The following is a 15625-nucleotide window of genomic DNA, read 5'->3' as shown; positions in this document are numbered from 1 at the left end:
AGCATAAATGGCTTTTAGAATCCGCACCACAGGTGACTTTCTGCTGCGGATTTTTTCTGCATTTAACGCTTGGTAAAATCTCATCCACTTCTCATATCTTCGGCCGTCAACTCTGGACGGAAAATCGGCCAAACGTGAACTTACCTTTAAGCTTTGTTCACATGCAGCAGCCACGCCGTGGCTGAAAAAACGCAAAAGCCCTCGTGTGTCACTGCGGTGAGCTACATGGTGAATTTGGCCTCTACTGATTATCACTCAGTGCCACTGCTACATTGTGGCGCTTTAGAAGTGAATGGGATCGCATAGAGTCATCCGCACTAATGCAGCAAGCAAGTCGCCAACTTGCTTGTCACCGTTGTGTGGGTGCCGCAGCGCAACGTCATTCACTATCACCGCGCCGCAATGTAACAGCGGCATCGAGTGAACTTCTCAAAGTTCTCATACACACATTTTTTTGGGTGCAAACTGACCTGTGAGTTTTAAAGTTTTCATCTTGGAAATACTTTCTGTGGATTTTCAAATGGAAAATCTGCGTCAAAAATCTAGATTTTTCTGCAGATCAGCAGTGGAAAAAAAATCAGCAGAAATTCTGCTGTTTCCCTCATCTGCTCATCCTTTGCAGATTTTACTCCTCCAAATCTCTAGATTTACCGAACATTTAAAATTGGGTAAAATCTGCAGCAAAAGTCGACTTGCTGCATATCTCAAATCTGAAGGGAATAGTACTGAAAGTTTATGTTCAAAGGTTTTTTTTGTTTGTTTTTTTTGCACGGATTTTCATGAGCTTTATTCTGTATTGAGTATTTTTCTGCTTCTAATGATTCTGCAGTAAAATTCGGAGCTTTTTTTTTTTTTCAGGCAAACACTGCAAAATAACGTTCCTTTTATCTGTACGCTGAAAAAAATGTGAGGGAAAAAAAAAAGTTTTAGATCTTTTTTCCCCACTGAAAAATAGAAATCATATTTTTATATGGATTTTGGGAACGCTCATTATCGGGATCGGAGTGGCACGCAGACTCTCTGCAGCACATCTCGTACTTGCTGGCGGCGAGGGTCCATCACTTGCAGATGCGTCTCCTCCAGAATGAAGAGGCCAGAACACAATGTCACCCCTACATGTCCCTTCCCGTAAGAGCCTGTGCACACACGGCCATTGTTCGATGCTCCACTGTAGTGAATAGAGCTCAGGTGCGACTGACGGAGAACAGTGGATCACATATAATTAGATCTGGACAGAACGCAGGGAGCCCCCACTCTTATGTAGGAGGAAATTGCAAAATTAAAGAGACCCCGTCACTTTAAACTGCACTATGGCGAGAATACGGCGCCTCGCGGAGGCAGCGAGTAACAAGACGTGGCTCCGCACTAGTGATTTCAGGTGTCGCTGTTCACGGTCTGACACATGGACCCTTACTGAGGTCTTCCTTTCTATACACAAGGCTCTTTTATTCCCTGTTATCAGCCAATTCAGGCTGGACAAAGACTTGCCTTTCAACAGGATGATTTAAAGGGGGAAATTTAGTATAAAACAGCAATTCTGACATTTACAAACACAGTTCTTCAGGATCGAGCATACGGGGTAAATATTATAAGATTTAATTAATACCAAATATGCTGATTATATATTTTACATTGCAATAAATGAAGGGCAATAATAAATAATATATACACACACATGGTATATACGGTATGTAAAATATATATATATATATATATATATATATATATATATATATAAATAAACATACACACACAGTGTGTGTGTATATATGTATAAATATAATTTATACATATATAGACACACATTATATTTTTTATATATAGTAACATAGTAACATAGTTAGTAAGGCCGAAAAAAGACATCTGTCCATCCAGTTCAGCCTATATTCCATCATAATAAATCCCCAGATCTACGTCCTTCTACAGAACCTAATAATTGTATGATACAATATTGTTCTGCTCCAGGAAGACATCCAGGCCTCTCTTGAACCCCTCGACTGAGTTCGCCATCACCACCTCCTCAGGCAAGCAATTCCAGATTCTCACTGCCCTAACAGTAAAGAATCCTCTTCTATGTTGGTGGAAAAACCTTCTCTCCTCCAGACGCAAAGAATGCCCCCTTGTGCCCGTCACCTTCCTTGGTATAAACAGATCCTCAGCGAGATATTTGTATTGTCCCCTTATATACTTATACATGATTATTAGATCGTATATATATATATATATATATATATATATATATATATATATATATATATATATATATATATATATATATATATATATATATATAATCAGCATAAATATGTGAAGATATACACATATGCTCTATATACACATTTTTTGTTTTTCATCAGTCCCCCTCGTGTTGGCATTCACCAAATGGAATATATTTTATTGGTTTGGACAGTTTCGCACACCGCGGTACCGAATATTTTCTCTTTTTTTAGATTTTAATAAAGTTCACGGAAAAGTAACGAGATTTGATCCTATATATAATAGTTTAATATTTTTTAATTATTTTTTGCCTTTTTTTATTATTACGCTTAGAGGACTAGAACCTACGATCCCTTGTAGAATCCTGTAACATTGCTGTGAATTGTAAGATTACTGTTCTACAAAGCCCAGCGACGGGTGTACAAACATATCAGATGCGAGGGCGGTCAGAAGGGTACCTGACAGCACCATGAATGCCAAATTTTGGGTGCTGCACCTGTGCTGTATGGAGCAGACTCAATTGTGTGCAAACAGATCTCACCGGGACAAGTGGGCCTCCATGGGGGCTCTGAACAAGTCAATCTCACAGGGACAAGTGGGCCTCCATGGGGGCTCTGTACCAGCAGATCTCACAAGGACAAGTGGGCCTCCATGGGGGCTATGTACAAGGAGATCTCACGGGGACAAGTGGGCCCCCATGGGGGCTCTGTACAAGGAGATCTCACGGGGACAAGTGGGCCTCCATGGGCGCTCTGAACCAGCAGATCTCACGGGGATAAGTGGGCCCTCATGGGGGCTCTATACAAGCAGATCTCACAGGGACAAGTGGGCCCCCATTGGCGCTCTGTAAAAGCAGATCTCACAAGGACAAGTGAGCCCCCATGGGTGCTGTGTACAAGGAGATCTCACGGGGACAAGTGGGCCCTCATGGGCACTCTGTACAAGGAGATCTCACAAGGACAAGTGGGCCTCCATGGGCACTCTGTACAAGCAGATCTCACAGGGACAAGTGGGTCCCCACGGGCGCTCTGTACAAGCAGATCTCACAGGGACAAGTGGGCCTCCATGGGCGCTCTGTACAAGCAGATCTCACAGGGACAAGTGGGCCTCCATGGGCACTCTGTACAAGCAGATCTCACAGGGACAAGTGGGCCCCCACGTTTGCTCTGTACAAGCAGATCTCACAGGGACAAGTGTGCCTCCATGGGCGCTCTGAACAAGTCAATCTCACAGGGACAAGTGGGCCTCCATGGGGGCTCTGTACCAGCAGATCTCACAAGGACAAGTGGGCCTCCATGGGGGCTATGTACAAGGAGATCTCACGGGGACAAGTGGGCCCCCATTGGCGCTCTGTACAAGCAGATCTCACGGGGACAAGTGGGCCCTCATGGGGGCTCTATACAAGCGTATCTCACAGGGACAAGTGGGCCCCCATTGGCGCTCTGTACAAGCAGATCTCACAGGGACAAGTGGGCCTCCATGGGCGCTCTGTACAAGCAGATCTCACAGGGACAAGTGGGCCCCCATGGGTGCTGTGTACAAGCAGATCTCACGGGGACAAGTGGGCCTCCATGGGCACTCTGTACAAGCAGATCTCACAGGGACAAGTGGGCCTCCATGGGCGCTCTGTACAAGCAAATCTCACAGGGACAAGTGGGCCCCCACGTTTGCTCTGTACAAGCAGATCTCACAGGGACAAGTGGGCCCCCACGGGTGCTGGCCATAGATGCAGCTCTACCGAGAATCTGTGTTGCCCCAGCGGTCCGATTTTGCAGCTGTATTTCCTGCCTATGATTAAGGCATCAGGTATCTTCATTGTCGGGGTTTGGATCCGCTGTACAAATAGAGGTAATGTCCTGTCATTAGTGCGGACACACCCGCCGATAATTAGAAGCGCTATATCTTCAGTAATGGCGGGTAGAAGGTTTGTACCGCGCTCCTCCGTACAGAACACATGCTCCAAGCTGGAGGAGGCTGGCAGGTTATTCTGCTGATATCACAGTAGCCATATTGGTGGCCACAACCTTCCCATATACCTGCACAGACACCTCTGGCTGCAGCATATCATTTGAGAACAAAGGATTGGACATATTGAAATCCAACATGTCCCATCCTTCTTCATCTGCGTTCTTGGTAGAGTGCTCCAGCCTCATACACATTCTAAATCTGCAGGTCCGTTCAACTTTTATCTAATTAGGAACTGGCAACTAAACACGGCCATAGACTTTAGACTTAAAATTGTCCAAACCGTCAAATTTGTCCGGATCGGACCACCATCTTCTATGCAAGAGATGTTTGCTGGCATTGAGGTAGCTTAAATCAAAAAAGAAAGAAAAAAAAAAAAGAAAAAGATCGGGCATGCTGAATTTTAACATGCTCAATACTTTGTTCTCAATATTGATGAAAGATGCGCAGCCTGTGAAACCGAGCGTGCATGTGTATGAAGGGTCGGGAGGAATACATCCATTTGGCAGCCGCTAATGACAATGTATGGCCGACCTCACACTGCAAGAGCCTGAATTTCAGGGTTTCCACTAACGGGAGGAAATTGTCAGACACCTAGTGGTGCAACTATGCATTGCACCCGCTGCAGATAAGGAGCGCAGTGACCCCTTCAGTCTCCGCTATCTTAGCAGCAGTGAACTCTGAGCTTACGTGTTACAACAGCCGATAATATAAGCGCTCCTGACACTCGCCTCCCGATAGGCTCTCGGTATGGAGCGCACGTCTTCGGTAGGGCTTATCTTTAGCACTATGTCCACCACTTAAAGGGACACTCCAGGCAGAGCAGATACACTGCAAAATGCCTAATCTGGGGCACGTGGGGGCAGTGCAAGGTACGGGACTGCTCTCCTTGGCATCCTTTGACCCCGTGCACTGCAACCTTAACAGTATAGGATTTGGGTGTATGCGTACCCCTGACATCGTGACCACCCTATTAAAGTGCACCTTCCCGGCATAGAACCAGTAAACACCCCAGCGCTTGATCGGGGCACCCCTGGCGTGTGTCCCACCATCCGACCAATCACTCATGTAAGCACCAATCAATATCATTTTAATAGAAAATTTTCCATAATCTGCACATGTCATACATAGCTCAACCCTCCCCTAAAGCTGAAACCCAGCACTGTAGGAGAATGCCCCCCGAGGTGGCTAATGGGGGCTTTTACTACACCATCCTGTGTCTGCACATACAGCTGCTGGCCAGTACTGACCATAATGACCAATACTGACCCCCGAGTCCCTCTGGTCGTAGGTGGAGGGGGCGAGAATGGAATGTCCAGGGGGTAATTAGTGTCGATCAGGTCCTGCGTGCTCGAACAGCAGCCGCAGTCCGTTTCATTTGCTTTTCTTCATCTGAGACGACCAAAGATCTGTGAAAGGAAAAAAAAAAGATCAGGAAACGTGCCCCCCGATAAACGGGCAATAAAGGGTAATCCCTGCGCTACATCAGGGGTGAGAGGATGTAATATTAGCTATGGGGGGCTCCTGGTTTCTTCCCTTTATTGCATTTCCAAGAATACCATCACCTATAGATGAGGAGAAGGAGGGGTACCCAGCACTGATGCCATGTGATTGGGGGAGGTCATCCAGGAGCCGCCGTCCATCACCAGGGTGGTGCCAGTCACGTAGGATGCCAGAGGGCTAACCAAGAAGAGGGCCCCGTGTGCCACCTCAGTCTTATTCCCTAGCCGCTGTAGGGGGATGGTATCCCACACTCCCACGTCCTCCGCAAAGGATCCACCTGGAATACAAAGCACAAGGTAAATGTTTAGGGACCAGGATTGCCCCCTAAAGCGAGTCTGGGAAGGTGGTGGGCAATGGATTTACATAGTCACATACCCAGTCTACGCATTCCTTCGGTGCCCCCGATGGGCCCGGGAGCGATGCCGTTCACCCGCACTTTACTTGGACCCCACTCCACTGCCAGGTGCTTGGTCATGGCATCTGTAGGGAGAACGGCAGGTAAGGGGCAGCTCTAGAGCGGTAACCTCTCGTAAAAAAAAGCCAAATCCTGCCGCCCTATAGGGCACCGACCTATAGCCGCCTTGGCACTGCCCGCATGCACTTGCAGGACGTTTCCCCTGTAACCCAGCGTCGCCGTGACGTTTAAGATGACTCCGCCGTGATCCTGAAAAAAAATAAGAAAAACAAACATTTTATATATCGTCCTAATAAGATAAATAATAAACGAATGCGATTGTTCTCTGTTATCAGCCGCTTCTCATTTGAGCTGACAAAGCTTATGACTATAGTGTGATCACAAGATCACGGCGACCCCTTGTGGTGATCATGTGTAAATACACTCACTGCTTTGGTGCTTTCTTTTTTCCTCGTTTTTCATTTTTGCCTCATTGCTTTTTTTTTTTATTTTTTATGTCTTTCACGCTGCTGTTTTTTGTTTATTCGTTTTAATGTTCGCTATTGCTGGTGGTGTTTGTGGATTACAGATGTTTTTGCCTGTGCTCTCATGTAACCTCTACCTACGCGGAAATATCGCTCAAACAGGATCTTGCTGGCGTTGAACGTGCCCATCGTGTCAATGTCAAGGACGTTCTTAAAGGCGTTAAAGGACAAGCTGCTCGCAGGGCAGAGGAAATTCCCAGCAGCATCTGCAAAGAAAAGACCGCAAAAGTCAGAGGAGAGCAAAAGTCAATATGGCCGCCCCCGACCACTAACAGAGGCTGCCTACTGTTCACCAGGATGTCCACTCTGGAGAAGGTCCTCAGAGCCTCCTCCACCGCGTCAGCCAGAGTCTGGGGTTGTCTCACATCTGCGGTCAATGGCAGGCAGTGCCGGCCTGTCGCCCCTCGCAACTTCTCTGCCGCCTGGGAAAGAGATGATGAGAATATAAATTTACATCAATGTGTACAGTATGGCGGTATTTTTTTTTTTTTTTTTGGGGGGGGGGGGAAGAAGGCCACATCAATCACATTTGGTAGACACATAGGCAAATATATGGAGTTACCTCAGTCACCCGCTGTAGGTTCCTGCTGACAATGATGGTGTCACAGCCGTGCCTGCCGAGAAGACAGGGTCAGAAATGTCACAAAGGGACGGTCAGAGTACGGCAGGACGGACAGACGAGATGACACAATGTCATACCTCATAAATATCTCAGCAATGCGGAATCCAATCCCTGAGCCGCCTCCGGTGATGAAGGCCACCCTGCCCCTATAATCAGCACAGACACCCCGTTATCAATGCAAAAGACGGCAAACAAATCCTGAATAAACCTCCAGAATATTCACTAATCCGAACATGGATACAGTTACCAACCTGCGCCTACACTGCCCCGCGGACATCATAGCTGCGATGCTCTGCGCATCCTGACACCTTTCTATCATAGCTGCGATGCTCTGCATGTCCTGACACCATTCTATCATAGCTGCGATGCTCTGCGTGTCCTGACACCTTTCTATCATAGCTGCGATGCTCTGCATGTCCTGACACCATTCTATCATAGCTGCGATGCTCTGCATGTCCTGACTCCTTTCTATCATAGGTGCGATGCTCTGCGTGTCCTGACACCTTTCTATCATAGATGCGATGCTCTGCGTGTCCTGACACCTTTCTATCATAGGTGCGATGCTCTGCGTGTCCTGACACCTTTCTATCATAGGTGCGATGCTCTGCGTGTTCTGACACCTTTCTATCATAGCTGCGATGCTCTGTGTGTCCTGACACCTTTCTATCATAGCTGTGATGCTCTGCGTGTCCTGACACCTTTCTATCAGAACTGTGATGCTCTGCGTGTTCTGACACTTTTCAATCATAGCTGCGATGCTCTGCGTGTCCTGACACCTTTCTACCATAGCTGCGATGCTCTGCGTGTCCTGACACCTTTCTATCATAGCTGTGATTCTCTGCGTGTCCTGACACCTTTCTATCAGAACTGTGATGCTCTGCGTGTTCTGACACTTTTCAATCATAGCTGCGATGCTCTGCGTGTCCTGACACCTTTCTACCATAGCTGCGATGCTCTGCGTGTCCTGACTCCTTTCTATCATAGCTGTGATGCTCTGCGTGTCCTGACACCTTTCTATCATAGCTGCGATGCTCTGCGTGTCCTGACACCTTTCTATCATAGCTGTGATGCTCTGCGTGTCCTGACTCCTTTCTATCATAGCTGCGATGCTCTGCGTGTCCTGACACCTTTCTATCATAGCTGCGATGCTCTGCGTGTCCTGACACCTTTCTATAATAGCCAGGAACTTCTTCAACAATTTCTACTACGGTTGCTCTTTTGAGGGATCAGACCAGTTTCTGGCTTTCAATCCCCACACATCGAGCCCCGGGCATCCATGACTATTGTCTGTTCACCACCTGTTCCTTGAATTACTTTTGGTACCAATTAATCAGTGTGTAACAGAACACACGCTGGATACCGGGATCACTCCACAAGATCTACACTAACGGAAATACCCAAGTCTTGCCATAATACTGGGAACACCCCACTAGCCCCTCCGTATACCGGGAACACCCCACAGAACCTGACGTATACAGGAAACACCCCACAAGACCTGCCGTATACCGAGAACACCCCACAAGACCTGCCGTATACCGGGAACACCCCACAAGACCTGCCGAATACCGGGAACACCCCACAAGACCTGCCGAATACCGGGAACACCCCACAAGACCTGCCGCATACAGGAAACACCCCACAAGACCTGCCGTATACCGGGAACACCCGACAAGACCTGCCGTATACTGAGAACACCCGACAAGACCTGCCGTATACCGGGAACACCCGACAAGACCTGCCGTATACTGAGAACACCCCACAAGACCTGCCGCATACAGGAAACACCCCACAAGACCTGCCGTATACCGGGAACACCCGACAAGACCTGCCGTATACCAGGAAACACCCCACAAGACCTGCCGTATACAGGGAACACCCCACAAGACCTGCCGTATACTGAGAACACCCGACAAGACCTGCCGTATACCAGGAAACACCCCACAAGACCTGCCGCATACAGGGAACACCCCACAAGACCTGCCGTATACTGAGAACACCCCACAAGACCTGCCGCATACAGGGAACACCCCACAAGACCTGCCGTATACCAGAACACCCCACAAGACCTGCCGCATACAGGAAACACCCCACAAGACCTGCCGTATACCGGGAACACCCCACAAGACCTGCCGCATACAGGAAACACCCCACAAGACCTGCCGAATACCGGGAACACCCCACAAGACCTGCCGTATACAGGGAACACCCAACAAGACCTGACGTATACTGGGAACACCCCACAAGACCTGCCATATACCGGGAACACCCCACAAGACCTGTCATATACTGGGAACACCCCACAAGACCTGCCGCATACAGGAAACACCCCACAAGACCTGCCGTATACTGGGAACACCCCACAAGACCTGCCGTATACCAGGAAACACCCCACAAGACCTGCCGTATACCAGGAAACACCCCACAAGACCTGCCGCATACAGGGAACACCCCACAAGACCTGCCGTATACTGAGAACATCCCACAAGACCTGCCGCATACAGGGAACACCCCACAAGACCTGCCGTATACCAGAACACCCCACAAGACCTGCCGTATACCAGAACACCCCACAAGACCTGCCGCATACAGGAAACACCCCACAAGACCTGCCGTATACCGGGAACACCCCACAAGACCTGCCGCATACAGGAAACACCCCACAAGACCTGCCGTATACCAGAACACCCCACAAGACCTGCCGCATACAGGAAACACCCCACAAGACCTGCCGTATACCGGGAACACCCCACAAGACCTGCCGCATACAGGAAACACCCCACAAGACCTGCCGAATACCGGGAACACCCCACAAGACCTGCCGTATACAGGGAACACCCAACAAGACCTGCCGTATACCGGGAACACCCCACAAGACCTGTCATATACTGGGAACACCCCACAAGACCTGCCGCATACAGGAAACACCCCACAAGACCTGCCGTATACTGGGAACACCCCACAAGACCTGCCGTATACCGGGAACACCCCACAAGACCTGATGTTTTGGAAATGTCCCAGTCAGGCATCACAATTTGCCGTTTGTCTTAGTCGCTGAGATCTTTACACTTTTGCATCTTTTCTGCTTTCACCACATCAACACCCGGCAGAGCCACCAAGGAAGTGATGCGATTACCATGGTGTGACATGTGCCTGTACCCAGGTGTGACATGTGCCTGTACCCAGGTGTGACATGTGCCTGTACCCAGGTGTGACATGTGCCTGTACCCATAAGATTATACACACAGACACATATACACAAGCACGTGGTCCTCACTGCAGCAGGGTCGGGCTGTAGAGGTAGCTGTAGGACGGGAGGCAGTCATCACTCCCCACGTCCTCCGGGGGGTGGTCTGGAGGTGGCAGCGCGGACATTGCAGTTTCCGGGGGGTTGATTTCTGAGGATGAAAAATCTGTGCAGGTTAGTGCTGGACCCATCACACTGCCGGACCCCCAATGTCTGGGATAACAGTGTTCCTTATGAAGTTCTGCCTGCTCCCCCAATCTACCTAGCTTTCCAGATTAACCCCTTAGGAGGTTGGAAATGAGGTAAAAGCCCCCCGTGCTTGTACACCTATTAAGCTCAGGTCGTGGCCGTGGAAACAGGAACAGAAAGAGATCAGAAAGTCGTAAAGACCCAAAATAATATCAATAAAGCCTACAGATCGTACCCTAAATAACCCACAAGACCAGAAACGACTCTACAGACCGAAAAAAAAATAAATAAAAATGTTATAGTTGTTGGAAGATGAGAAGGAAAAAGTGACGAGGGGCCAATGGGCCACATACTCCAGGAGTCGGCCCTGACTAGGGTGATGGCTGAGGGGGTAAAGCCCCTGACCGGCCAATATGTGCTCACTAGCGCCCCCTCACTGCTGCAAAGTGATGAAAAATCTCCCCACAGACACATCTTAAAGGGGCAGCACAGCAATAACGATCTATGTGTAGGAAGATGGCAATGGCCACTGACACAGCAGAGACTCTAGATCTCCAGGATCAGAAATCTCCGATCTCCTGATCCGTCCATAAAGACCGGGGTTATGTAACCGTGATTTCCCCGGTAACTAGTATCTGCGCCCCTGCTCTAGTAATGCAACATCCGTCCTGTGCAGTCAGTCAGCCCCCGGCTTCAGATCAGCAGAGCCCCCCGAACACGTACTCACACTGAACCAAGAGCTGGACGGACTTTGTATTGACCGCTAAGGATCTAGGGAAATGTAGTTTCCGAGCCTAGTACCTTCTGCGTCTGCGCAGAATAGTGACGCTTGTATTACGCATGCGCATACTCTTCTCGTTGCTTAGACGTAAATTGAGTGTATGGTTGCCTAGGAGACCAAGCTCGAGGCGAATATAACATAGGCCTCAGATGTATAGGACGTGTGCTCCAATGTATTACATGGGAGAAAATGAGAAACTAGTGCAGCGATAATTTATTATATATATATAATATATATATATATATATATATATACACACATACACAGTGCAATAATAAATAATATAAATTGTGCAATTATATATATACTAGATTGTGGCCCGATTGTAATGCATCGGGTATTCTAGAATATGCATGTCCCCGTAGTATATGGACAATGATGATTCCAGAATTCGCGGCAGACTGTGCTGTCGCTGATTGGTCGAGGCAACCTTTATGACATCATCGTCGCCATGGCAACCATTATGACATCTACGTCGATACTGTGCCCGTCGCTGAATCAGAAACGTGAGATGTCTACGTCCTTTATGACATCATCGTCGCTGTGCCCGTTGCTGATTGGTCGAGGCCGCCAGGCCTCGACCAATCAGAGACGCGGGATGTCTACGTCCTTTATGACATCATCGTCGCTGTGCCCGTTGCTGATTGGTCGAGGCCTGGCGGCCTCGACCAATCAGAGACGCGGGATTTCTACGTCGATGCTGTGCCGATCTCTGGTCGAGGCCGCCAGGCCTCGACCAATCAATCAGAGACGTGGGATTTCCAGGACAGACAGACAGAAAGACAGACAGAAAAACCCTTAGGCAATTATATATATAGAAGATATATATATATATATATATATATATATATATATATATATATATATATATGTATACATATGCATAGTGCAATTATAAAAATAAATAACTAGTGCAATAATAAATAAAAAATACATAGTGCAATAATAAAATAAATTGCTCAATAATATACATTTTAAATTATATAAAATATATATATATTGCAATAATAAATATAAATGATAAACTGGTGCAATAATACACACACACACATTTCTCCACTAATTTTCAACTTTAAATAAAAAAAATTAAGAAAGTAAAGATGGAAGGATGCGGCGGTATCACAGCATAAGCACAGACCGTAATGTCAGGGTCGCCCCCTGTGGTGTTAGTGACCCCAGTATATAATATAGAACGCCCTGATGACGGATCTAGGTTCATTTTAGCAGCTGCAGTAGATGAGTGTAATGCAATTATTATTATTTTATTATTATAATGCCATTTATTCCATGGCGCTTCACATGTGATAAAGGGGTGTCTTTCTGAGGAAAAAAAAATCACAACATATACGATTCACATCCATAAATCAGATCGTACTTGGCCGTGCAAGTCAGTGGATCCATCAAAAACATCAAACTGCACTCGGGCGACATCTGAGTGCAATCCAAGTTCAGCTCACTGACCGAATGGAGAAAATGTACAAACTTTTTATTTCCATCTTCTCCACATTGGAAAGAATCTGATCACACAATGATCAGAGTGTTATTATCATAATTGGGCGAAATAGCCTGTCTGTCATAGAGCAAAGTTAAAATCCATAAGACATCTCCGGAGAGGGGACATATCCCCCCTCACATTGAACATATGGTATTAATTATAGCTGGTGAAGAGAGAAACTAATTATAACTAGAAAAGTGGGAAAGAACTAACACTTCAACCTCCATTGAAGTAGAGACCTCCTGCAGAACTTGTAATTACAGCACAGAAATAATTTGCTATGACGACAGCAAGATTGGGAATTGTTTAATTAGAGGTGGGGAAATATACTTCCCAGGCATAAGCGTCATCTGATCAAAGCAAGGATCGTAGACCTTTTGGAACCAGTGGTCGGTGATGAATAGTGGGGTTTTGCATCGATCCTATATTTATGGGATATATATTTTCAACGTCGTAGTAAAGGGATGAACCAACCGCATTCACTCAGATCATCATAAGACCGGCAGAACCCCTCCAAATTAAGATCGGTCCAATGTCACGTTTAATTTCTACAGACAAATAAAATCACGATAAGAAACATGATGACAATATCTACCGCCTGGGACTTTCAAGTGTTTATTTCTGTTAATGTTGATGATTATGGCTGATATTAAATGCATTGTAATCAGAGGTGTATATACCATACGCTCACTGTGAGTTCCCCAATAACCGGCCTCGTAAGGAAGCAGCCACAGCCTCGTCCATCACTCGTCGGCATAATTGTCCTAACGATTGGAGGCAGGGAAGTTGCGCTGCACTGACAAACTGGTGACAGCGGTGGGATCTGTGTTACCATCCTGCATCCTGTGACACTGACCGCACTCTGCAGGATTGTAAATACGATCGTTTTGTGCAACCAGAATATCAGTGTCCTCGGCAGCACATATTGTGTTTACAGAAGACGATGTGCTGCCGAGAACAATTTTTTTTTTAGGCAAGCTTAAATTTAATTTCACCCAATGAACGAGTGTTTTACTAATGTTCCTAGAAACGCTCCTTCCTGATTATAATCCAATATATATGCACGCTATGTGTAGGAGTGCATTTAGGCCAGGTCCAAGCGTCCGACATGGTCAGACCTGTGGTCGTTCTGGACATCAAGGTCCACACTCAGACAGAGAATGTCAGATTTGTGAAACCGACCTTTGATCAGGCGTCACAGTAGGTGGTAGTGTTGCAATAGGAAAAAAAAAAAAAGTACCACTATTGTAATAAGAAAATGCAGCACTGCTGAAAAAAAAAAAAAAAAATTAGGGCGCAAGTTCCAAAAGCCAAGCTCAACAGCGTCGTCATTTCCGCTTTTCTATTCCAACATAAAAGCTGTACAAAAAAAGGGGGATGGTCTGGAATTAGTCAGCTGAGCCCCAACTGCAGATGTGACCAGAGCCTGACTATAGACTAATGTTTTGTGACCATAAACCGCATAGTGAATGGGTCGCGTTGCGATCTGCAAGGTGCCGCAACGAGCAAGTTACTAAAAAAAAATCCAACTGATTTCTAAGTTTTTGCAACTTTTGTGTCTCGGTTGCAGTACTATGCTTATGAAGGAAACAGGGTGACAACTCTGACTGTAGATAAAGTCATAGAAGCAGATGCGCAAGACTCCAAAATGGTGTTTTTTTTATATTTTTGGAGCAAGATGCTGACAAAGTAGGAGCAGAAGTCACTCAGGAAGCAGCTTGTGCTGTACATATAGTTAGAGTATATATAGCCTGGGACTCGTGAGCAGCAGCGCTACATAACAGGGAGGCCAACGTCATTGTGTAACTACAGCCCAGGAGTATCAGGGGCATAACATGGTGGGCTCCATGCCAAAAGGTGTATGGACCCTCCAGAGACTAAGCTGTATATATATATATATATATATATATATATATATATATATATATATATATATATATATTAGAGTCACCAAAAATTCAGTACATTGATAAAATTTGAGCAGAGTGGACGTTGTATTTAATTTTTTCTTTAGGCCACCTTATTGTTACTCGCCTTAACCCAAATCCATTTCATGTGTTGTGTCCTGTATCCACCATCACAGAAGTATCTGAGCATGCAGTTCATAAATTTGGTGCATTTTAATTAATAAATGTAACCTAAAATTTATTACAGAACTCCCATCTCAAAAAGGTGAGCGGAAGTGACAGGCGCTGGGGCCGTCAGTCTTCTGCCTTTCTCCAGGTCACGGACTTCTAACGAGGTTTGATAGAAGAAGCGAAGAGGTTGAGGACGGGAGACAGTCGGATCCTTCATCCATCTGCCGCCCCCATGACATGATTGCGGGGCGCTGATGGTACTAGAACTAATGCAGTATATAGAGAAAATTCCCTAGGGGACTAATATAAATGTGAAAATGGCAGTTTTGCAAAAGGGATAATATTTTTGGGACTTTAGTGTACAGCCCCTCTGGTAACATTATGGCATCTCTAATCTGAGGTTGTTTCAGAAGAGTTAACAGAACACAGGCACCTCGAAGTCGGAGGACAGGAACAAGATCGCAGATCACAACATTCCCATGGGACGGAAAGCAATGGAAAAATGCTTCGCCCCTCCGGAAAGGTCTCTGGAGCGGACGCTGTAAACAGGACGCTGGCACGCGGCTCGTTTTATATAAAGGCAGTTTATTGA

General features: G+C 46.6%; 2 protein-coding genes across 4 annotated transcripts in view; both read right to left on the bottom strand.

Moving 5' to 3' along the window:
* Positions 1-5251: 5251 nt before the first annotated feature.
* On the bottom strand, positions 5252-11492 carry DECR2 (2,4-dienoyl-CoA reductase 2). 3 transcript variants are annotated; one of them, XM_069734488.1, is made up of 10 exons: positions 11407-11492; positions 10521-10641; positions 7324-7392; positions 7187-7238; positions 6911-7046; positions 6706-6830; positions 6256-6349; positions 6061-6165; positions 5748-5962; positions 5252-5591 (listed from the first exon to the last, which is right to left on the bottom strand). In XM_069734488.1, exons 2-9 carry the CDS (start codon positions 10616-10618, stop codon positions 5748-5750), a joined length of 894 nt encoding a protein of 297 aa, XP_069590589.1. In that variant the 5' UTR covers positions 10619-10641; positions 11407-11492; the 3' UTR covers positions 5252-5591. The 3 variants fall into 3 exon arrangements, with proteins under 3 accessions (XP_069590589.1, XP_069590587.1, XP_069590588.1); XM_069734486.1 differs by having other exon boundaries at positions 5774-5962; XM_069734487.1 differs by having other exon boundaries at positions 5417-5591; positions 5774-5962; positions 11403-11421.
* Positions 11493-15598: 4106 nt separating this feature from the next.
* The window catches only part of NME4 (NME/NM23 nucleoside diphosphate kinase 4), a 5733-nt gene continuing 5706 nt past the window's right edge, over positions 15599-15625 (bottom strand). The window contains exon 5 of the mRNA XM_069734485.1: positions 15599-15625. This exon is cut by the window's right edge and continues 284 nt beyond it. The gene's annotated coding sequence lies outside the window, so the exon portion shown is untranslated.

Source organism: Ranitomeya imitator, chromosome 7 (assembly GCF_032444005.1).
Source record: "Ranitomeya imitator isolate aRanImi1 chromosome 7, aRanImi1.pri, whole genome shotgun sequence".
Lineage (NCBI taxonomy): Eukaryota > Metazoa > Chordata > Amphibia > Anura > Dendrobatidae > Ranitomeya > Ranitomeya imitator.
The sequence above is the reverse complement of the archived record's forward strand: the minus strand, read 5'-3'. Positions and strand labels throughout refer to the sequence as shown.